This window comes from Hemitrygon akajei, chromosome 17, assembly GCF_048418815.1.
Source record: "Hemitrygon akajei chromosome 17, sHemAka1.3, whole genome shotgun sequence".
Taxonomy (NCBI): domain Eukaryota; kingdom Metazoa; phylum Chordata; class Chondrichthyes; order Myliobatiformes; family Dasyatidae; genus Hemitrygon; species Hemitrygon akajei.
This window is the reverse complement of record NC_133140.1, coordinates 19,284,144-19,309,172: the sequence shown is the minus strand read 5'-3', so window position 1 is coordinate 19,309,172 and position 25,029 is coordinate 19,284,144. Positions and strand designations below refer to the sequence as shown.

General features: G+C 38.2%; 1 protein-coding gene across 2 annotated transcripts in view; it reads right to left on the bottom strand.

Moving 5' to 3' along the window:
- Positions 1–25,029, bottom strand: part of glg1a (golgi glycoprotein 1a) — a 156,438-nt gene that overhangs the window by 62,137 nt on the left and 69,272 nt on the right. For both annotated transcript variants that reach the window (XM_073069741.1, XM_073069742.1), the window contains exons 6-9: positions 22,611–22,682; positions 8,454–8,637; positions 5,753–5,967; positions 4,195–4,316 (exon numbers count right to left, since the gene is read on the bottom strand). In XM_073069741.1, the coding sequence (XP_072925842.1) occupies positions 4,195–4,316; positions 5,753–5,967; positions 8,454–8,637; positions 22,611–22,682 (593 nt within the window). The remainder of the gene's footprint in view (positions 1–4,194; positions 4,317–5,752; positions 5,968–8,453; positions 8,638–22,610; positions 22,683–25,029) is intronic.

Below are 25,029 nucleotides of genomic sequence, written 5' to 3'. Positions count from 1 at the left end.
GGAGAGCATTCTAACTGGCTGCATTGCCACCTGGTATGAAGAGGGTGCAGCACAGGATCAGAAAAGGCTGCATAAAGTTGTCAACTCAGCCTGCTCCATCGTGGGCACTACTCACCCCACCATCAAGGACATCTTCAAAAAGTGATGCCTCAAAAAGGTGGCCTCCATCATGAAGGACCCCTAGCACCCAGACTTTGTCCTCTTCTCATTACTACCATCAGGGAAGTGGTGTAGGACCCCAGAGACACAATCAATTCCCCTCCACCACTGATTTTTGAATGGTCATTGAACCCATGAACACTACCTCAGTATTTTATTTCTCTTTTTGCGCTACTTATTTTTTAATATATATTTCTTCTTCTTGTAATTTATAGTATATTTTATGTACTGTACTATACTGCTGCCACAAAACAACAAATTCCATCTCATACAGTGCATCAGTGATAATAAACCTATTATGGTATAACTCACTGTGTGCAGTTTTCCTTCCTGTGAGCAACAACTTTACTATGGGCTATGAACTTTTTGAATTCAGTAGCTCCTTCTTCCAGAAAATCGCAATCTCTGGTCATATTAGTCTGGTCTGCATAGGACCAGATCACGCATCCTGGTGCTACCAGTGTTAAAGTCAAACACCACCCCCTCTTCCTCCCTCCACACCCCACCACAACCACAACAACCTATTATTTCAACTTTACTGGCAATGTATGATGCCTGACTTCCCTTCATTATGAAAGAATATTGGAATAAAATTTACGGTTAAACAAAACATGAGTTGATTTTAATTGGCTAAGGTCTTGGAAACTGAACAACATACAATTACATGGCAAAACAACTTCAGAATTTCAAACTCTAGTCCAAAAGTCAAAAGCAACAACATATTGCTTCCTTCCAAATGTTAAGAATGTTTCAGGTTTATGCACGAACACACTATTCCTGCAAACAACATAACCAAACTCACCAGGTAGGTTCATCTATAAACACATCCATTCAACTGATAGAATCACAGCTGATGTTTTCACCATCAGTACCAGGTCATCATCGGTATGACCCAAAGAGAGATGAGCATTAGTGAGAGATGGCCGAGAGACAGGAAAGTATTAGGGTTACAATTAGTACCCATGTTGCCATCACAAAGTCATTGCACAAATAACAGGTCAGTAACCTTACAGCAAATAAATTTTCTTAGTTACACAAAGCAGACTGCTGGTTTCAAGAAGTATTTCCAAATCCAAGATAGTTTTGGAAATAAATAACAGGTTTCTCCTCCATTTGAATTTGAGACTAGCTACAGGCCACCCTTCTTCCAGAGATTTCTCACTGTCAAGGGCCTCCCAACTAATCTGCTCATCACCCCAATAACCTAGAGCATAAAACATTGCAGTACAGTACTGGCTCTGCAGCCCACAATGTTATAGCTGTCATCACTTCCCTCATCATTTCCAACCAATTTTTTTTTACTCTCCCTCACCTCTGATCACCTCCCCATCCCCACCTCTCTCCCTTTTTGCCTCCCAAATTCACACCATGATAAAAGTTTTCAAAGAAATGTTGTAGGAAATGTAAATGCAAAGACTATGTAATACATTCTAATTATTTTCCTGACTTTTAATATATTGGATCTCCAAAGAGAACTTCTTCACTTTTCCATAAGCCAATAGTAGTACTAGATTCTATCTGCCTGAATAAAAAACACAGCAGACCATTATCAAATTTTATTTGGCCAATCCATCATGTGAAACAGAGCCAAAATCTGATTCTCTGCCTTCCTTACTACTCTGTTGACTATACAGATGTATTTTCTTTCTACTAAGCCTCCCGAGTTTGCCTTGTCATTATTTGTAAATGTAATTGTGCAGACCCGCACAAGTCTATAGATCAATGTGTGGTATACACAACATGCATGACATGTTCCATACTGCATTGTTGGATGCAGCAGTTTAATTCTTAGACTGCTTGTTATTTTCTCTGCAGTTTAATAATTGTCTGCTTGTATTTTATATACTTATATACAAGTAACTGCTTACTATGCTCCCTAGTGCACACAGTATGTACTGTATATGCAGTTGTTCAGTGTGTTCCCCTGTTTTCACAGGTATGATTCTGGAAGCTTCTCTTGTTGCAGCATTATTTCAGTAAGCACTTTTATTTGACTCTTATTTACAAATTTGAATGGAATTTTCCTTTTTGATGGGTATAAAAGAGCTGACCACGAGCCCAGTGCCATCTTAATCTTTGTTTTTAAGTCTTCTGCTACTAGTTTCTGCTCCTATTACTATTCGTTTCAATGTCTTTATGTTCTATTAATGCTTAATAAAATGATCATGAAGCAACAAGTTTGGTGCCTCTTTCCTGACTTCTGGATTAAAACATCAGAATTCAACAACACTGTGTTACTAACTTTTGATAACTGGCTGAAGTACTAAAATCGGAAATCTTCATCCCAATCAATTTTATCTCCTAAAAGTCAAAGATTTAAGTAAACCTCTTAAAGCATTTGATATCCTCTGCCTGATACATTCTGGTAAAACAGCAGAGCGTTAAATATTTTCAAAACATGTTTAAATGGTCTGTTCATTAAGTGGGCTAGAGGCAAAATTAGATTTTCTGCCTGCCCATCTTCTCCCTTAGGAGAGGTACCATAATTATGAAGGTCCTTTGGAGGCTAATTGCTTTGGCTAAGAGAAATGTAATCCCCAATTTACTGTCAGCATAAAATTAATCCTCTATTTACCTTGGGAAATGGCTGAATTGTGAAAGTCAGAAACACTGCAGGAAATATCCAACTTATTACCTCTTTTTAATGTTTACTTTTCAAGGTATGATATTTACAAGTTCCCCATCATGTTCTATTATTGTTCCCCCCCCCCCCCCAAGAATTTGGATTGTCCATAGCAGAGATTATCTGCTGACACAAGGCTAAGAGATTTCAGGTTCAAGAGACTTGAAACCTGCTTCATCAATTGAGCAGGCAGTTAGAAATTCAGCAGAACGCAAGAGCATCTGTAGAGTCATCCCAGTGCAGAAATCCCCATAGATTAACTTGCAGAGCATTCAATCATTCTGAGGTTCACCAGAATGATCCTGGGTATAAAAGACTTAATGTACTGTGCAAACGTCTCAGGCACATACATATAGCTAGGGTGCCTAAGACTTTTGCATAGTACTGTACTGTCAATGTGAAATGGAGAGCCAGTGTGTAAATCTGGCAGGAGCAAAGGATGTTGGGAATAGCAAGGGTGGAGCACTGTGGGAGGGGTGTGGGACAGGTGGCAGAGAAGTATTGCCAGGGGTAGGGGCTGGCATGGGAGCAGACTCACCCAGCCAAGACATCAAGGTCATTTGATTCCAAACAATTAGCTTATTGTTCATTAATGTCTCTCTGGTATCCACGCTCCCTTCCCGTTTCCCAAACATGATTCCCCTCTCTCTGCCCCTTTCCCACTCTCAGTCCCCAATAGAAACCCATATCAAAAATCAGGTTTATCATCACTCACATTATGATTTTTGTTTTGCAGCAGCAGCACAATGCAATGCATAAAATTTTGACAGTACTGTGCAAAAAGTTTTATACACGTGCCTAAGACTTTTGCACAATACTATATGATTTGCGCTTGATGGCTTTGGGCCTGTACTCGCTGGAGCTTAGAAGAATGAAGGGGGATCTCATTGAAAGCTATCAAATATTGAAAGGCCTAGATAGAGTGAACATGGTATTTCCAATAGTGGGGAAGACTAAAACCAGAGGACACAGCTTCCAAGTACAATGATGACCTTATAGAACATAAATAAAAAGGAATTTCATTAGCCATAGGGTGGCAAATCTGTGCAATACATGGACTGCAGTGGAGGCCATGTCATTGGGTATATTTAAAGTGGAGGTAAATAGGTTCTTGATTATTAAGGGTGACAAATGTTACATCAACTGACCATCCAAAATATTATGAAAGGGAGCTTCAATATTTGCTGTTTGTACAATAAAATATTTGCAGAATTCACTCCTAAAAGCTCTAGCTTTAGGGTTATGCCTTGTGAACTTGATGTTGATTTGAAATTCCAAATGTTTGTTGCATTCAGTACATTTAGAATGTACTGAAGTCTAATATCTCATGCAGAAACTTCATGAACACCATTTTGAAACAATAATTTCTGTTTCCCTACACAATGGACAAATACATTCTTACTCTGACTTACATGGGATCTCCATTGCGGATGTGTTTGCAAGCTGTTTGGATGACTGACTCACAGGCTTCATTCAATGCTCGATCAATGCGGTAGTCTGCACCAGGGTCCGTTTCTTGAATTAGGGTCTGAAGCTGGATTTGGAGCAGAAAGGGCTTTAAGGTACACAATCTAGCTAAAATGCCAATCAATAAAGCAGTATAGAGCAGTTTATCCTATCCTATTCTTTGACTCTCCTTTTTACTGCATAACAAGCTCAGGAGCTAATTCTTCATGCTATTTATGGTGAATTCAGTGCACTTCAGACTATTTCCAATGAGACAAAACCTTTGACATCTAGATTGTTTAGTAGAATATATCAATGGTCTCTTGGTCAAAACAATGATATTCAATGCAGTCAAACAGCTACTTACTTCATCATTCATTACCAGATGGTGTTCTACTTAGATTAACCCTTTCCAGAGTTTTATTTTGAAAAAGGAATGAGTCAAGAATAATTATAAAATAAACATAGAATGGGTTCAACCACTGCTAAAAAATCATATGCCTCATTACAAGCATGTCCTTTTGGGTTAATATTTATTTGGAGATTCAGCACAGTAACAGGCCCTTCTGGCCCAATGAGCTTAAGCCACCCAATTACACCTTTGAGACCAATTAACCTACTAACTCACTAGTCTTTGGAATTGGGAAGAAACTGGAGCACCCAAAGGGAAAATGTACAAACTCCTTACAGACAGAAGGAATTGAACCGGGGTCGCTGGCACTATAACAGCATTACTCTAATCGCTACACTACCATGCCTCCATTGATACAGGTGCCCCCCCCCTTTACAAAGGTAGAGCGTTCCTATGAAACCTTTCCTAAGCTGAAATGGCGTAAAGCAAAGAACCATTAATTTATATGGGAAAAATTTTTGTAAAAGTGAAAATCCTCTTGTATTCCGAAAACAGGTTACTAATGCAGGTCTTTTGTAAAAGCGAAGTGGCGTAAAGCGAACATTCATAAAGCGGGGGACACCTGTACACCACATGGAGAGGAATCAGACATTGGTGTGTCAGAGTTAGTCAGACTTCATTTGTGGTTCTGTTTTTATTTCTTTAGAGATACAGCACAGTAACAAGTTTTTCTGGCCCAGTGAACTAACCATAGGTCTTTGGAACTTGGGGGCAAACTGGAGGAAATCATGCAGTCACGGGGAGCACATATGAACTCCATATAGAAAGCGGCAGAGTTGAACCTAGGTCACTGGCACTGTAATGGCATTATACTACCGTACTGCACGAGTTTTCCTTCAGAACCTTTTGCAACAAAGTGATGCCATCTTCTAATATATAAATAAAATCAAAAACTGACAGCTGTGCTGACAGCTTTGCTTGGTAAACAATGCAAGCTACCTTTGCATGTGTTTTTTAGGATTGTCCCATGAACCACTTCAGACAATGATCATCTTTACTTCAGAGCTTAAATAGTGTAAAACAATATGATACAAATCTCATGTTGATGATACTAATTAACCAGCGATATGCATATTAAAAGAACAATTTTCCTATCCTTCAAAAATACTTACGGCCTGCTGACAGTTCTGCCCCAGATTGCCCTTGTCTCCTCGCCCTAGCCTCATCAAACAGTGTAACGTCCGTCCTTTTCGGTGCAGCCCTGAACAGTGGAGTTCAATCTCAGTGCGACAATGAAGAACTATCTCTGGGCTTAGTGAGAAATCTTCCATCAGCATTCTACGATAATCCAGCATCTCGCCTTGGCAGTCACCGCTCACCTGTCGACCTGCCAGTAGGAGAGGAAAATGCAGAGTAAAACCCAACACAAATCAAATGTTGTGGATAAGCTCACTATTGCCAATTCTGTAACCAGAGTGCATACCCACACTAAATTCTTTGAATTCATCAACAGTTTGAACATTTCATTGCAAGATGCAGAATTTTGGCTGTATCTCCATTGTACCAACAATAAAGTGGAAATAAGGAATTAGAGAAATTAATTAAGAGATGGAAACATAGATGAAAATTTTGGAGCACAAACTCACTGTTAACCACCTGCCTGATATGAACATTAGTGTGTATATATATTTTTTCAATATCCCATTTATTTTTTGTTCTGATGTACAAGCAACAAACAAAAAAACTTTTCTCTGTATGAACCTGCAGCTGCTCCATGTTTTTATCTCGTTTCACTGACCTCAAACTCAGTACAAGACCTCCCACAAATATTAAAAGGATTATTGATATAGGTAATTTACCTCCCAAGGCTCTCCCACCATTTAATAAGACTATGACTTATCCATAACTCCATACAGCCAGACTTGCCTTCTGATCCTTAATCCTTTGCTTAATTGAAGAAAATCCAACCTCTATTTAAAAATCAACAATTAATCAATTGGATTTTCCTAAGTTTTCCAAACACCTAGTACTGACTCCATGGACAAGAGGTTGTTTAAACATATTATTTCATAAGTAGATGCCTATTTTAAAGACTTCCTGGTGTATCACAGTGTGAAATGAAACAATGTTGTAAATATTGTATATTAATATGAAGGCTACAAAGGAGATATAACATTTATTAAATGTATTTAAGATGACAAGATCACTAAGTAAAACATTACGGTCAAATCAAAAATAAGACAAACAGTCTACTGGAGGAACTCAGCAGCCTGAGCTGTGTGTGTGGGGGGAACGGAGGAATTGTTAATGTTTTGGATCCAAATTGAGTTTACTGTCTTCTTCCTAAGCACTGATAAAAAAAACTTTACCAAAATTGCAGGCATGTATCATATATCAAACATTTACAAGAAAATAATAAATTAAATATAAATAAATATGGTGCAGGCCTACATCAAGACAGGCTGCAAAAGACTTGTTCACACTTAATTATGCTTAAAACTTGCAAAATATGAAAGTCAGGACACTAAATTAGATTGTGGTCAGACAGATCAAGTACATTAAATCTATTAGGAATGTGACAATGTAGTGCATGAAACAACACTAAGAGCCAGAAGGAACAAAAGAGATGAAACATTCAAATTAGCTTTGTTGCTAATTCAAGTGATCAGTTCCTGGCAACTACCATAAAGTCAATCTCTAAGAAAACAAAGGATAAGGAATAACTTAATCTACAGAAGAGACAATAATAGACCATAAATATTTTTTTAAAAAGAAACCAGTAGGATGGTGCTGATAATTGATAGCAGAGAAGATCAAAGAAAAAACATTCAAGGTAGTGGTATGAGAGTGAATACAAAGAGAAGGAAATGAACCTGCAGTCAACAGGATACTGCAGAAGGAAGAGAGACCTGCACCACAATTGATCAAAGGGGCAAGCCTATGAGGATAGGAGCTGAATTTGAGTATCTTCTTTGGTAAGTGCCATTTCTTTGTATATTAGTATCTTAATGTACAGGATGTGATCCTAAAAGTAGGAGCATTAATGTAATCAGCACTATAAGGAGTCATGATAACATTAAGTTCAAAAACCGCAGGCTTCATTCAAAATGAGGGTCAGGTTCACCTTTAAGGCATCTCCAGTTAGGGAAGTAACCAAGGAGTAAGCTGAAAAGGAAGAATTAAAGCTTCTATTCTATATTTGAGTGGAAATGGGGCAGCTGGCAGGCAGAAAGAAGATTGGGAATTTATCATACTGGCAGACAGCAAGCTTCAAGTTTGGGTAAATCTGTCTTGACAATTTACTCTATGTTCAATATTATTCTGGTAAATCTATTTTTCATGCAGTCTAAGGTAAGTATATCCTCTTATAAATTTGGTGACCAGAAATGTTCTTGGTATTACAGATGTAATCTGATAGGGCCCTTGCAATGCTGTTAATTTAATGTATGTCCCTTTGTATTATAATCCTTTACATATTTGTCAACTTATTATTATTCTGCAACTGTAAGGTATATAAACTGACTTCTAAGTTTGTGTATTTTCTAAATGCTTCTAAAGATACTTAGAGGCAATATCCAAATTAAAATTGACTGCAAGGGCAGCGAAATTCTGAAACCCATATTTGGTTTCTGTTAGCTTTCTTATCCAGCCTTTAGGTGCCTGAGGTTCTAGCTAGCACAAATTTTGATTACTTCATTATTCTAAGTTCTTGATACAGCCACTTTCCTAAGCCAAAGCACAGAAATGCACTCCTAAATCCAATTGAATATTAGTTTTAAAACTGCATCACAACCTCAACATAAACAATGTATAACTCTTGGTTCAGACTACTAGCTGAAATACAGATTATAAATTGCATTTATTAACACTTACCCCTGTGCACAGAAGATTCCAAACAGAGCAGCAAGTAGGAAAGCCGAGCCTCACGAGCACGTGGCAAGTTCTCTGCATTGCACCGATATTTTCGGAGGTCAGCCTTGCAAGCCTTGGCTAGGGAGTAACTCACTTTGTAATCCTGAGCGATCAGCTTCTGTCTTGTTGTAAGTGCCTCACGACACTAAACAGGAAAGTCATGAAACAGCCTTTTACATCTGATACAGAAATTTTAACATCAAAAACTGCAACAGTATGCAGGATGGCACCTAAAGTTCAAACATTATGACAAATCAAAATATCAAATAGTTAAAAATGAATTTAAAATGTTCATACCAGAGAGCAAGGCCAAAACCAATCTATCCTAAGCCTTGCCTTGCATATTTTTGAAGTCTCGTCGAGCTCTACATCTCAGCTTTCACATTGCTTTTTAATTAGCCTACAGACAGGTGACCTCCTTATGCAGCAGCTCTGATAACAGAAATTCTCCCTTACAGAATTCTCAATTAAGACAAAAAATCTGAGATATAGAATAAAAAAAAGCTCACTGAATGTGGGTGTAAATTTTTATTTTGCTTTCAGCTTGCACTCCTTGGTGCAAGAAAATGTAACAAAGTATCACAACACAGATGGTTCACAGGAAATGCTACACACAGGGGTTAACATCATAATACACGGGTTCATCTGTATTCCAATTGCATCTTCAATAACACAACTGTACCCTCAAAGTTTTTTTAAACCCAGTTCCAACTGGTGGCATTACATTATTTCACTGAACCCTTAGTCACCTATTCAATAACTGGTCTGTATCTGTTCATTCCCCCCCCCCCCCCTTTTTCAATAGAAAGACAAAGTTCCTTTGTACCTCCTTTAATGCCCCTCTTTCACAATGAACCACAATAAGCCAGAGATTCCCTGGAATCTGTGTGAATGTTGAATTCTTCAAAGTGTTTTAGGCCTTAAACCTTTTTCTCTACCCAGCTGGTAATCTCTTTCCAAGACAGAACACGGAATAGAGTGTTTGTCCCAGGAGTCTGGTGTTGGTTATGCAAGTAACATGGCCTGTCCAACAAAGCCAAAAATTACAACAAAAGCTCCAATGCTGGGAACAATGGCATGAAAGAGGGCACAGACATTAGTTTGCTTATCATTTGGAAGATTTTGATTTACAGAGACCGAGGTGCCTGCTGTAGGCAACCCCGGTCTCAAAACAGGGATCACTGCAGTTCATGAGTTTTGTGCCATATCCAACCTCATGTCCTTAAATAGGAAAATATTCCAGCAAAGGCGTTAGGAAAGATGGTTCCCAGCACTTTAGCTGTCAGCAAGGAAATGATTACTTGTTTTCGTCAACTGACCACATTGAAGTGGCAAAAGCTGAGAGGTGGAAAGTGAATGGATACTTTAAAGCAGCAGATTAACTAAATAAGTGAATCATAAAGCATATAGGTTTCAGTAGATCCAAGGCAGAATTGTGAACACTTTAACAACCAGTTGATCCTCAAGTGTTTGAAAGGAGTGAATTTGTACTGAAACTCAAAACTACTATGTGAAAGACTAGTTTACAATCTCTTATTTCCTGGCAATCCCAATGAATTGAGGAACACAGGGTATAATTTTTAAAATGGATTAATGTTGGCATCAGAATAGGAGGGATTATCTGAAGTCTTAATATGTACAATTTACAATGAACAATTTCAGGCTGCTCCTTAACTGTGCACTCTAATTCAAGAGTTTTGGAAAAATGAAGCTTAAGCTTTTCTCATTGTGGATGAACACTGCTAATGACTTTCAGTATCTGAAACGTGGCACAAAAAAAGCTGCATGTAGTAGCTATGTCTTTTAACAGATACCTATCAAACAAAGCCCAACTGCCTTCCACTTCCTTAACATCTTGGCTGCATTTTTGTATGCTGTGAATTTAACCTTTTTGGTACTGACTAGTTGCCATGTTCCAATCACAAATCTGGGCTTTGAAATAGGTGGGGGGTTTTTCATAAAAAAAAACTTTCTTGAATTTTCAAATAGGTTACAGAAGGGAAAAAAAATTGAAAAAAAATTATCAACCCTTCCCCCCTCCCCCTCCCCTCAACATATCCCTGTAGAAAAAGAAAAAAAGAGAGAAGAAAAAAGAAAGAAAGGATGCCTGGATATCGGAAGATCCCCACATGCTCCATGGAGTTCATAATAGCTTTAGTATATATATTTATTTCTTTCCCCAGATAACCAATAATTTTATCTTCGGAGCACCTATATATTTAATCCTATCTTTTGTAAATAAGGGCGCCAAATTTTCAGAATATTTCATATTTATCTCTTAAATTATAAGTAATTTTTTCAAGTGGAATGCAACTAAAAATTTCATTCTTCCAACGATCTATGCTTAAGTATGAATCTGATTTCCAAGTAACTGCAATACCCTTTTTTGCTACTGCCAATGCAATTTTTATGAATTCTTTCTGATATTTATTCAGTTTGGATTTCGGTTTTATCCCTTCAATATCGCCTAGTAAAAATAATGTTGGATTATGTGGAAGTTGTGTTCCAATAACTTGTTCCAATAAAATTCTTAAATTTGTCCAAAAAGGTTGAATTTTAAAACAAGACCAAGTAGAGTGTAAAAAAGTATCAATTTCTTCATTACATCGGAAACATTGATCAGATAAATTTGGGTTTAATTTATTTATTTTTTGTGGTGTAATATATAATTGAAGTAAAAAATTATATTGCACTAATCTTAACCGGACATTCGTTGTATTTGTCATACTGTCACGACATAATCTTGACCAACTTGTTTCTTCAATTTTAATATTCAAATCAGTTTCCCATTTTTGTCTTGACTTATGAATTCCTTGTTTAATTGCCTGTTTTTGAATCAAACTATACATACAAGAAATAAATTTTTTAATTTTTCCTTTTTGAATAAAAGTTTCTATTTCATTAGGTTTCGGCAATAACATTGTTTGACCCAATTTATCTCTTAAATAAGCCCTTAATTGGAAATAACAAAAAAGAGTGTTGTTTGATATTTTGTATTTATTCTTTAATTGATCAAATGACATTAATATACCTCCTTCAAAACAATCTCCTATATATCTAATCCCTTTTTGAAACCAATTGTATAAAAGTTGGTTATCCATTGTAAAAGGACTAAGTTTATTTTGAATTAAAGGTCTCTTTGCTAATAAAGATTTCTTTATCTCATCATCAACATTTATCTTATCCCATAAATCAATCAAATGTTTTAATATAGGAGATTCTTTCTTTTCCCATATCCATTTAGATTCCCACTTATATATAAAATCTTCTGGTATATTTTCTCCTATTTTATCCAATTCTATTCTAATCCATGCCAGTTTATCTTCATCAAAAAAAGATGCAATAAATCTAAGTTGATTTGCTTTATAATAATTTTTAAAGTTTGGAAGTTGTAACCCTCCTAGGACAAATTTCCATGTCAATTTTTCCAACGATATTCTTGACATCTTACCTTTCCAAAGGAACTTCCTCACACATTTATTTAACTCTTGAAAAAACTTCTGCGGTAATTGTATTGGTAGTGTTTGGAATAAATATTGTAATCTAGGGAATATATTCATTTTTACAGTGTTTACTCTGCCTACTAATGTTATTGGTAACATCATCCATTTATTAAGATCTTCTTGAATTTTTTTCAATAATGGTAAATAATTTAATTTATATAAATTCTTTATATCATTATCAACTGTTATACCTAAATATTTTATACCATTTATCAGCCATCTAAATTGAGTTATTAGTCAACATTGACTATAATCTCCTTTGGTAAGAGGTAGAATTTCACTTTTATCCCAATTTATTTTGTAGCCTGATATTTTCCAATATTCTTCCAATCTAGAAGATAATTTACGCAGCAAATACAATGGGTTTGTTAAATAAAGCAAAACATAGTCAGCAAATAAATTAATCTTATATTCTTCCTGGTTAACTCTGAAACCCATAATATCTGGGTCTGTTCTGATTAATTCAGCTAATGGTTCTATCGCCAACACAAATAAAGCAGGTGATAATGGACAACCTTGTCTAGTTGACCTTGTTAACTGAAATGATGTTGAAATTTGACCATTTGTCACTACTTTAGCTTTGGGATTAGTATTTAAGGTTTTAATCCATTTTATAAAAGATACGCCTAATCCATATTTTTCCAATACCTTAAATAAAAAATCCCATTCCAATCTATCAAACGTTTTTTCTGCATCTACGGCAACTGCCACACTCATTTCCTCCCTCTTTTGTGCCAAATGAATTATGCTAAGTAACCGAGTTACATTATCTGCCGATTGTCTATTTTTGATAAATCCTGTTTGATCCATATGTATTAATTTTGGTAAGTATTACCAAATCTATTAGATAAAATTTTTGCTATTATTTTGTTGTTTTGGCAATACTATTAAAATAGCTGTCGAAAAAGATTCTGGAAGTTTATGCGTTCTTTCCGCTTGGTATATTAACTCCATAAAAGGAGGAATTAGTAAATCTTAAAACTTTTTATAAAATTCAGGCGGAAAACCATCTTCTCCTGGGGATTTATTACTCTGAAGTGATCCTAGAGCTTCTTCGACCTCTTTTAATGTAAAAGGCATAGCTAATCCCTTCTGTTTTTCCGAATTCAATTTTGGAAGAGTTATTTGTGATAAAAAACCTTTCTATCTCGACATTATCATTTTGTGATTCTGATTGATACAGCTCAGAATAAAAATTCTTAAAAGTTTCATTAATTTCTAAAGGTTTATAAGTAATTTTATTTACACTTGTTCTAATTGCATTTACCATTTTAGAAATCTGGTCTGTTTTTAACTGCCAAGCAAGAATCTTGTGTGATCTTTCACCTAGTTCGTAATATCTCTGTTTAGTTCTCATAATTGCTTTTTCTGTTCGATATGTCTGGTGTATTATATTGTAACTTCTTGTTAACAAGTTGTCTTCGTTTTTCTTCTGTCATATATCTTTGAGATTCTTTTTCTAATTTTGTAATCTCTTTTTCCAATTGATCCATTTCTACCATATATTCCTTCTTAATTTTAGAAGTATAACTTATTATCTGACCTCTCAAATATGCCTTCATTGCTTCCCATACTATAAATTTATCATCAACTGAATGTAAATTTGTATCTAAAAAAACTGAATCTGCTTTTTCATGAAATCACAAAAATTTTGACGTTTTAATAATATTGAATTAAATCTCCAACTGTAAATCGATTCCTCTTTATCCATCATTATCATTGTCATTGTTAAGGGGAATGATCTGACAATATTCTTGCTTTATATTCCATATTTTTCACTCTTAAATATTAGTTGATAATAGGAAAAAATCTATCCTTGAATAAGTTTTATGTCTATTTGAATAAAATGAGTAATCTCTTTCTTTTGGATTAATTCTTCTCCATATATCAATCAAATTTAAATCTTTCATCAATGATAAAGTTAATTTTGCTACTTTTGATTTTGTAACAACCTTCGTTGATCTAACTAAAACTCGGTCTAGACAAAAATTAAAATCTCCACCTATTAATATTTTGTCATGTGCGTCAGCCAAATTCAAAAGGGCCTCTTGTATAAATTTTACATCATTTTCATTTGGTGCATAAATATTCATAAGAGTCCATAGTTCTGAAAACAATTGACAATTTACATATTACATATTACAAAGATTACATATCTCCCTGCAGAATCAATTAATACATTTTGTATTTTAATTGGTAAAGTTTTATTAACCAAAATTGCAACTCCCCTCGCCTTTGAATTAAATGAAGCTGCAATAACATTTCCGACCCAATCTCTCTTTAATTTCTGATGTTCTATCTCTGTTAAAAGTGTGTTTCTTGTAAAAAAAAAGCGCTATATCTATTTTAAATTTTCTTAATGTATGTTAAAATTCTTTTTCTTTTCACCGGTCCATTAAGCCCATTAACATTAAAACTTTAAAAATTCAGTAAATTAGTCATTATTTTTAACAGGGTTACTCCAATCTATAGTAATACCTAACCTTTCAACTTTCATAGTACCTTGGGGAATCTTTTTAAAATTCTCCATGTTGCTATGCGTCTCCCCCCTTCTCCCCCCCCCCCCCGATTGTCTTGGCAAAGAAAGATAAAAGAAAAGTAGATTATAAAGAAAAAAAATAACAAAATACCCCCCTACTAATGTTGTGAATAAAAAAAAACACATTACCCCCTCTCTGTTGTACGGGTCATGGTAATCGCCATGATTACACACGCGAGTCCCGTAGCAATCGATTCGAAGTTCCCCCAGCTCCCCCGTAACATAAAAAAGTATATATAAGAAAAAATATCACTACTCTCGATTAATATTTTTCAAATTTTTACCTTTCTCCCCCTGTATCATATAATTAAGAATATATTTAAATATTCTTCTGTCCTTAAACATCCATCAATTCCATTCACTGGCCCTGTCTTCATCTTTAATCCGTTTCACTTTTAAATCTTTGACTGTGGTTAGCGAATTTGGGAGTTCTTGTGCAAATTCTTCCGCATCCCGATAATCAGTAAAAAATCTTCTTTTTCCGTCATCCAAAAAAATTATCAGGGTTGCCAGGTGGCGCAATACAAATTTATAACTTTTTCCCCATAAAACTTTTTTTGCTGGGTTAAATTCCTTCTTTCTCTTTAAAAGGTCATATCAGGATAGAAAAGAACTATTTTCCCTTCTATCATCAATGGCCCGTTTCTCTTTCTGGCACGTTGGACAGCCACCTTCAGGATCTTTTCTTTATCTTGATATCTTAAGCATTTTATCAAGATTGATCGTGGGTTTTAATCAACTTGAGGCCTTGGTCTTAAGGCGCTGTGAGCCCTTTCAATTTCAATTAACTGGGTTCCTTCTTCCATTTCCAAAATTTCTGGAATCCATTTTTGAAAAAATTTTATTGGATCCTCTCCCTCTATACCTTCTTTAAGTTCAACAATCTTAATATTATTTCGGCTGCTAAAATTTTCAAGTACATCCACTTTTTCCAATAACCCTTTTCTTTCTGATGTCCAGGCATGTCCATTTTATTCACTCTATCAATGGTGTCTCTGGTTGTTTCTTCCAAGTTTTTAATTTTCTTGTCCATTTTGTCCTGTCTTTTCATCATTTTATCAATCTTCATATTGTTAACATCTTTTTTATTACTTTTAATGCTTTTAATTTATGCATTATTTGCACCAAAGTTTTTTTTGTCTCCAATATCACCTCCAACCTCTTCCTGTTGCTCTACTTTGTTTGTCTCTTCATCTTCGTCTGATTTATCCAGAGAATCTAATTCCACCTCATATTCACTTTCACTTTCAGTTCCGATCATAGCTGGGATTTGTAGTTTGGGTTGCTAGTGTTTGCGCATGCCCCTTCCTTCACGCATGCGCAATTCCTGTTGCTCTTTTTTTTTGGAAACGGTTGATGTTGCCGCAGTTTCCTGTTCTGTATCACCGGAGGTAAATTGCACTTGAGCCCGAGGCTCCTTCATGGCGGCTGGCCTTGATTCTTTTCCAACTTGTGTTGTCTTCAAAGTAGTAGTTTTCTTCTGCTTCTGTTTAGGAGGCATATCTTAAGACAATCCTGAGTAGTTTATAAGTAATTTTTAAAAGGTATTTACTAACTTTTCTTCACTTAAACATTTTACTGTTTTTTTTTTTACGGGAGAGCTGGATTTCCACATCTCGATCCTACGTCATCACGTGACGTCCCCGAAATAGGTGTTTTTTTATAAATATACAAGGAACTAAGTTTGTGGATACTTGCCTGTCTTTAAATGGAGTTCCAAAAGAAACATAACATATATATACAAATCCAAATCACTTGTATGACCATCAAATAACCAGCTGAAAAAATATTCCATTAGATTTGGTTTTGTTAATTTATTTACAAATAAGCAAATCCCACCCAAGATCAAGGAAACTGAGTGCAATCAATATTCATATTTGACATTCTCACAAAGAACACCAAAGATTTGAGATACACTAAATTAATTGAACAAGATTCTCAACTACAGGCCGACCTTCACCAATGGGACCCGCAGAGTGTCAGATTAGTGAAAATGCCTAATTACAGAAGGATCACATTAAGCAATAGCTAATCACCTCACCTTATCTTTAAAATATCATGTAAATTATCCAGTTATCTAACAAGTTAGATAATAATGAAACAAATATTAAATGAGTAGCAAGTGAAATTTTAATAAAGTAATATACTGTACAGGCACAGATAAAATAAAGGGTACAGGTAAATGTACAGGAATTCACTTATACAGAACAGTTGAGCAGTTCCGCTTCTAAAGTGAGACGTTTAATATACCTTCAGGCAAAGTTACATGTTTGCAAGTGTGGAGTTGTCAAGATCATCAACATCTTCATCTTGAAAAATGAGTGAAGCATCAGGAACTGGTGCTGAAACTGGCACAATGGTTTCTTCAAAAATTGTTGATGTTGGTGGCAGCACATCTGGGTGAGCAGAAGTTGGAGAAAGGAAGTCTTCTATACACCGCAATTCATGTGACCGCCAGGCAGCCAGGGATTTGGCACTGGGCTCTTCCCTCCTCACTCGCAGTTACTGAGGGAATTTAGTTAGCTTATTTCCCTCCGCTTAGTAATATGCTTAAATTCAGCGGGTCGTCACGTCTGATCTGAGGTTGTAGGCAGAAGAGAACGGAGCGCCGGATGGGCAACGCCGGAGGGCAGTGCACAACTGCCAACAGGTGGGCAAGGCGGCGGACCGACCCAGCACGCGACAGCTCCCCTACCGCTGGCATTTCAGGCAGGTGGGTACCGGGCGGCCGCGCCTCACGCAAATGGTATTAATAAATGCGGAAAACAAGCAGTAATCGTCTGTCTGTGCTTACAAGATCGTGTCAACATGTGAACAGATCTAGCACAACCAAAATAATGCGCAGCAGGTTGGTACGGTGGCCTAGGAAATTTGAATTACAGTTGCGCAGAAAATTTGAAATCAATGCCGGATTATCGAAGGAACCGGATTACAGGTAGTCGGATTAGTGAAGGTCGACTGTACTAATATCCACAGCAAGGGAGAATAGCATGATGATATTGTGTTGAAAATCTCAGATCTCAGCAGGATAATTTGGAAATGCTCGAGTGTGATATAAAATTCAGCAATCTAATAGGACCAGCCAGCCTTACAGATCTTGCTGGGTTACTTAGGCAGCCTGGAGTTACCCACTCCAGGCACACCTTTGGGATGATTATTATGGGTAATGATAACTGCACAAAGATTTTGGATCATTTTTGAAAATTGATAATTTCTCTCATCAGTAATTCACACAATGTGCTGGAGGAGCAGAGAAGATTCAAACATCAGAAGTGCAGAGGGACTTGGGAGTCCTCGTGCAAGACTCCCAGAAGGTTAATTTACAGGTTAAGTCTGTGGAAAAAGTGGCAAATACAATGTTGGCATTTATTTCAAAGGGAAAAGAATATAAAAGCAAGGAGATAATGCTGAGCCTTTATAAGACACTAGTCAGGCTGCACTTGGGAGTACTGTCAATAATATTGGGCACCATATCTCAGAAAGGATGTGTTGTCATTGGAGAGAATCCAGAGGAGGTTCATGAGGATGACTCCAGGAATGAACACGTTAACATATGAGCAGTATTTGGGAGCTTGGGGTCTGTACTCTCTGGAATTTAGAGTGTTGAAAGGACTAGATAGGGTGGATGTGGAGAGGACGTTTCCTGTGGTGAGGTTATCCAGAACTAGAGGGCACAGCTTCAAAATTGAGGGGCGACCTTTTAGAACAGAGGTAAGGAGGATTTTTTTTTAAGCTAGGGAGTAGTGAATCTGTGGAACGCTCTGCCACAAACTGTGGTGGAGGCCAAGTCAGTGGGTAGTTGTAGTTATTTAAGATGTATGTTGATCACTTCCTAGTTGGTAAGAGCATTAAAGGATATGGCGAGAAGGCAGGCGTATGGGGTTGAGTAGGATCCAGGACCAGCCGTGGTGGAATGGCAGAGCAGACTCGATGGGCTGAATGGCCTAACTCTGCTCCCATGTCTTATGGTCAGGTAGCACTTATGGAAGAGAATGAACAATTGACGTTTCGGCTCAAGACCCTTCATCAGGACTGATAAGGAAGGGGAAAGAAGTCAAATCAAAGTGGGGGAAGGGGAGGAAGAACAAGGTGGCAGATGTAGGTGAAACTGGGAGAGGATGAGGGATGAAGTATAGAGCTGGGAAGTTGATTGGTGAAAGAGATAAAGGAGTAGAGAAGAGGGAATCTGATAGGAGAGGACACAAGACCATGGAAGGGAACGTGGAGAAGCACCAGAGGGTGGTGATGGGCAGTTAAGAAGAGAAGGTGTAAGAGGGAAACATGAATGGGAATGGTAGTGGGAAGGGGAGAGAAGAATTACTAGAAGTTTGAGAAATCAATGCTCATTCCATCTGGTTGAAGGCTACCCAGATGGAATATAAGTGGTTGCTCCTCCAAACTCATCGTGGCAGTAGAGTAGGGCATGAACTAACATGTCAGAAAGGGAATGGGATATATAATTGAAATGGGTAGCCACTGGGAAATCCCACTTTTTATGGCAGATGGAGTGAAGGTGCTCAATGAAGCAGTCTCCAAATCTATGCCAGGTCTCACCAATATATGGGTAGCCACACCAGGAGCATCAGATACAGTAGATGACCCCAACAAACTTGCAAGTGTCGCCTCACGCGGAAGGACTGTTTGGGGCCCTGAATATTAGTACGGGAGGTGGTGTAGGGGAAGGTGTTGTACATATTCCACTTGCAAGGATAAGAACCAGGAGAGATCAATGGAGAGGGACAAGTGGACAAGGGAGTCCCTTGTTCCTGCAGAAAGTAGGGGGAGGGAAAGATATGCTTGGTGGTAGGATCCCATTGGAGATGGCGGAAGTTATACAGAATTATGTGCTGGATGCGGAGGCTAGTGGGGTGGTAGGTGAGGGTAAAAGGAATCATTCCTGGTGTGGCAGCAGGAGGATGGGGTAAAGGCACATGTGCACGAAATGGAAGAGATGCGGGTGAGGGCAGTGTTGATGGTGAAGGAAGGGAAGCCCCTTTCTTCAGAGGAAGAAGACATCTCAGTTGCTTCTGGAATGAAAAGCCTCATCCTGAGAGCAAATGTGGCAGAGACAGCAGAACTGGGAAAAGAGAATGGCATTTTTGCCACAGGGTGGGAAGAGGTCTGGTCACGATAACTGAGAGTCAGTGGGTTAATAAAAGATATTAGTACATAGACTGTCTCCAGAGATAGACAAAGACCGAGAAAGGGGAGGGGTGTCAAAAATTATCCAAGTAAATTTGAGGGCAGGGTGGAAGCTGGAAGCAAAGATAATGAAATTGATGAGTTGAGCACGCGTGCAGGAAGCAGCACCAATACAGTTGTCAATGTAGCGCAGGAAGAGGAATGATGCTGGTGTAGGCCTGGAACGTAGACTGTTTCACGTAGCCAACGAAAAGGCAAGCATAGCTGGGATCCATGCGAGTATCCATGGCTATACCTTGGACTTGAAGAAACTGGGAGAAGCTGAAGGAGAAAATATTGATGGTGAGGGCCAATTCTATCAGATGGAGGAGAGTTGTGGAGGAGGGGACTGGTTTGGTTTGTTGTCCAGAAAGAAGCGGAGAGACCTTCCTGATGGGGAATAGAGCCGTATAGGGCCAGGACATGAAATGATTGGGGCCAGGGAATACAAAAGCCACTGAAGAGTTGGAGGGCACGTGAAGTGTCACGGATGTAGGTAGGAAGGGACTAAACTAAGGGGGAAAAGATAGAATCAAGGTATGCAGACTCGAATTCAGTGGGGCAGGAGCAAGCAGAAACAATGGGTCTACCTGGTCAGACAAGTTTGTGGATCTTTGGTAGAAACAGGAGGTGCAGGGTAAGGCAACAATGAGGTTGGTGGCAGTGGATGAGAGATTCCCAGAGTCGATGATAGTGCGGGAGTCAATGGCCTGATGTTTAGACGGATCCTGTTTGAGGGATAAGTATGAGAGTTGCCATCGGGCCTCAGCAAGGTAGAGGTTAGTCCAACAGGCTACTACAGCACCTCCTTACTACGGGTTTTAATGCTGAGGTTGAAAAAAATGCAGAGAGCATGTTCAGAGGGAGTGAGGCTTGAACTGGAGAAAGAAATGTTAAATTTGGGACGGTTGATGTCGCATTAGCAGTTAAGAGATAAAAAAAAAGATCCAGAGCAGATAGAAGACTAGAGCAGGGTGTCCAAGAAGTGGAGGAGGGTTGAAAATGGCAGAAGGGGGTCATCGGTACAGGCAGGAGAGTCCTTGCCTAAAAAGTAGGCACAGAGACAATAGAGGGAAAAGCTCGGTGGCATGGCCAGTGCAGAACTCACTGAGGAGAGAGGGTGGGGGACAAAGGTCAGACACTCACTGAACAGAAATTACTGGCTCAGAGAGGGGAAAGTCAGAGCAGATGGTGAAAATACAGTACTGTTAGAGGTAGAACTGGAGGTGTCAGAGAAGGAGCGTGGGTTGGGGGTGTTCTGGGAATAAAGGATGTGACAAAGATGGGGCCTTAGAGGACAGGGGGAGGGGTAAGAGAAGAAGAGCAGAGGAGCTCAGGACACCTGGGTTTGGTGTGGAGTAATGGTGCATGGGACCCAGGGGCAGAGAAGGATCTCGGCCTGGGGGAGGAAGCAGCCAGCAACAAGATTGTTGAGAAAGTTGGCGGTAGCAGGGTCTGCAGTTTCAAGGGGGCCTCTTATTAGTCTTTGTTCACCTTACCACCCTGGGGATTGCCGATATACCCAAAAGAATTTCTTTTTGAGATTATGTGAATGTTAGTATGCTTGCCAACTGATTAGGGCAAGATAAAGATAATGTTCTGATGAAAGGTCTCGGCCTGAAACTTCGACTGTACTTCTTATACATGCTGTCTGGCCTGCTGCGCTCCACCAGCATTTTGTGTGTTGTTTGAATTTCCAGCATCTGAAGATTTCCTCGTGTTTGCAAGATAAAGTTTGCCTTATGCAACCAGACTGATTTGAAACGCAAGGAAGTGAACATAAAATCACTTGCAGTCATGGTTACTGTTCAACTGCACAGTTAATATGGAGGCGAATGCTGAAGAGTCCTGTCTATACCTGTACATGTAATATGAAAACTCAATACAGTCGGCCCTCCTTACCCATGAGGGATTGATTCCGGGATCCCCTGCGGATACCAAAAAATGCAGATGCTCAAGTCCCATATTTAACCTGTCTCAGTGCAGTGGACTTTAGGACCCGACGGAGCTTGGGGCCCACCACCCGCAGTGTTTCTGTTCCGTTAACGGAAAATGATCACGATTGAAACTAAAGTGGAAACAATAAAGCGATCGGAAAGAGGTGAAATCCCATTGGTCATTGGAAAAGCATTAGGCTACAGTCGGTCAACGATTGAAACAATTTTAAAGGATAAAGTGAGAATAATGGAGCATGTGAAAGGCCCTGCCCCGTTGAAAGCTGCAATTATTACTAAGCAACGCAATGGTTTCATTATTGAAATACACACGTTTCTTAAGTGTCTTATATGCATAGAAAGGTAAAATATATATTATATTCTAAGACAAATGTTTGACTAACAGACGCTAAACAATACCAGATGTAACTGTTCTGACTTACTTATAATACCTAATACAAAGTAAATGCTATGTAAATAGTTGTTATACTGTATCGTTTAGGGAATGACAAGGGAAAAAAGTCTGTACATGCTCAAATGAGTGCTGGAGAGAGAAGTTCTGTGTTTTCCCGATTTGCAGTTGGTTGAACTCGCGTGTGCGGAACCTGCGGATAAGGAGGGCCAACTGTACAAACAATATCCTTTAAACTGAGACTACGAAATTAGGCCCAATATCCTCTTGAGATTGGAAGGATTCCATAGTGGTGGAAATGAAAAGATTAATTCAACATAAATCCATTCACTGCACATTCTAATTTGAATAGTATGATCAACAGTACATTTCATTTCTTGCAATCACTTGAAAACTGGTTAGCTGGTTAGTTTGAGAAGTTAGTTGGAACTGGTTCATGACCCACATACAGAAACAAAGTTGACAATTCAACAGACCAAAGAGATGACAATATTATTGAACAAATGGAAGAAGGGCAGCAAAAATTCTCAAACCTCATTGGTTGCTCACCTGATCACTCATTGCATCTTCAAACTTGTGATTGAAAAGACACTTGTACACTCGCCCCTCACCACCCTGAATCTATAAAGCCAATGAGAAGGCAGAATTATCAACATCAGTACCATGGTATAGAAAATCAAACTATGTGCAACTTAATGTTGAATACAAATCACCAGGCATTTCCAGAAAGAAAATGAAATTACTTAGCTTAAATTTGGATCCTCAGGTTTGATAATGCCAATTGCTTTTGAACTGTATGAGAATCAAATTACAAGGATATAGACACACAGGTGATTTAAAACTAAATTCTTCCATGCTAGCCACCTAAATAAAACAGCCAAATTGAATACCATTAGAGTGTGCTGTTTCATCCACCCCATAAAAGGTTTTCTATCAAGAGACTCTATCCAGGTGATGGATCTCTGAGATGCTGCTCAACTTAGGTCTTGCCAAATTAGGTGTCCACAACCAGTGAGCCAAAGACCTAGCTCCTTTTGCATTCCAGTAATTTTTTGAAATTACAACCTATTTTTATAATTCTATAGACCTGTGGTGGAGAATATATTGACTGGTTGTATTAAAGCTTGGTATGGAAACACCAATGCCCTTGAATGAAAAATCCTACAAAAAGAAGTGGATATGGCATCATGGATAAAGCACTCCCCACCATTAAAAGCATTTACACGGAGCACTGTCACAGGACAGCAGCATCCATCAGGAACCCCCAACACTCAGGTCATGCTCTCTTCTCAATGCTGCCATCAGGAAGGTGGTACAAGAGCCTCAGAACTCACACCACCAGGTTCAGAAACAGTTATTACCACTCAACCATCAGGCTCTTGAACCAGTGGTGATAACTTCATTCAACTTCACTTGCCCCATCACTAAACTGTTCCCATAACCTATGGACTTACTTTCAAGGACTCACCATCTCATGGTCTCAACATTTAATGCTCATTTATTCTATTTTTTTTTGTATTTGCACACTAGTTGTCTGCCCTGTTGGTCTTTCACTGAACCTATTATGGTTTTTGGATTTACTGAGTATGCCACCAAGAACCTCAGGGTTATAAATGGTGACATGTATGTACTTTGGACTTTGAAGGTGTCCAAATGATCAGGACTGAAATTCTTTTGTTTTTTATGTAATCAATGGTTTACTGTCATTCATGCTATGCAGCATCACCATGGATTGACTGCTGCTGATATGACGACTGGTAAGTAGTTATGAAGAAGCATTTGCTTATGTTCCAATCAGAACACCTTGCCACAATTGCCAAAGATAAATACTGACAGGTCATCACAAGACCAGCCATACCCATTTTCCCTTAAGGTTAATATGCCAAGAAATAACATGAAAGATATTACAGCTTATTCAATGATTTCTAAATCTGTTGTGCTAGAACAGTTAAGATTTCTTACACAATTGCTTTGCTCCAAAATCAAGAAAATATTAATACAGTAACCCAGCAATAAAACTACACGAGAAACTGAAGAACTCTGTCATCTCCCAGCTATGCAACAGTTACAGATTTGTGGGTATAGTGTGCCATTGTCCAAAGATCTCAATACTTCCGTTTATTTTCAGCCCACTTCAATATCTTCAAATTGTTTACCCTTTTTCAGAAATCCACTTACCTATCCCAAACCCAAATGAAATCATTAAAGATTAAATCAATGCTCTGGCACATTTAAAAGCAAAACAAGCTGTTGAGATGATGACAAAGCCCATAGTGGTGTATAATTACTCTTGAGACAGCAAACCAACTGAAATTAACTGCAATTCAGGTAAGTAAGCATGCATTCAAAACAAGGGGAGGTATGTAGGGTACCTATTTACCCAACAGATTTAATTTTGGTTGAGTTTATACAGTAAAAATAATTGTGAACATATATGACAAGCTCATTCGCTCTTCTGCATTCCACTCTGTTCTGCAAGTTGAAAGATGGCTGGTAAAGATACCATATTAGCCTCAAAGTTTGTCTCAAATGAAGGGCGTGGGCAATTCAGGATTTCTGTTATTTTCAGTTGGACCCTACATGCTCACAATGACTAGAGGTGCTCGGTGCCTTTCCAGGTGGTGTTTCTTCTCCATTTTGAGTAGGTATATCTCAGCAATTCCTACAATGTAATGGGTGTGTTATGTTTTTTCCCTTGACCCCTCCTTCTCACACCCATCCACTGCTACCAAAAGAGGTTTTGTGGACATCCTGAAGCACTGAATGCTCTTTGAAATCAAGACTGCCTGACACAGGCATCTGTTATCAGGCACACAAACTGCTTTATCTTCCCATCAAAGATGGTTGAGTGTGATTAGGGTATAACAGTTGGCAATGTTGGCCTGGGAATGGGTGCTGATAAAGACTTTGGAGAATTTTGTGGAAACAATCCCCCCACCCACCTTCTTATTCTGGCATCTTCACCCTT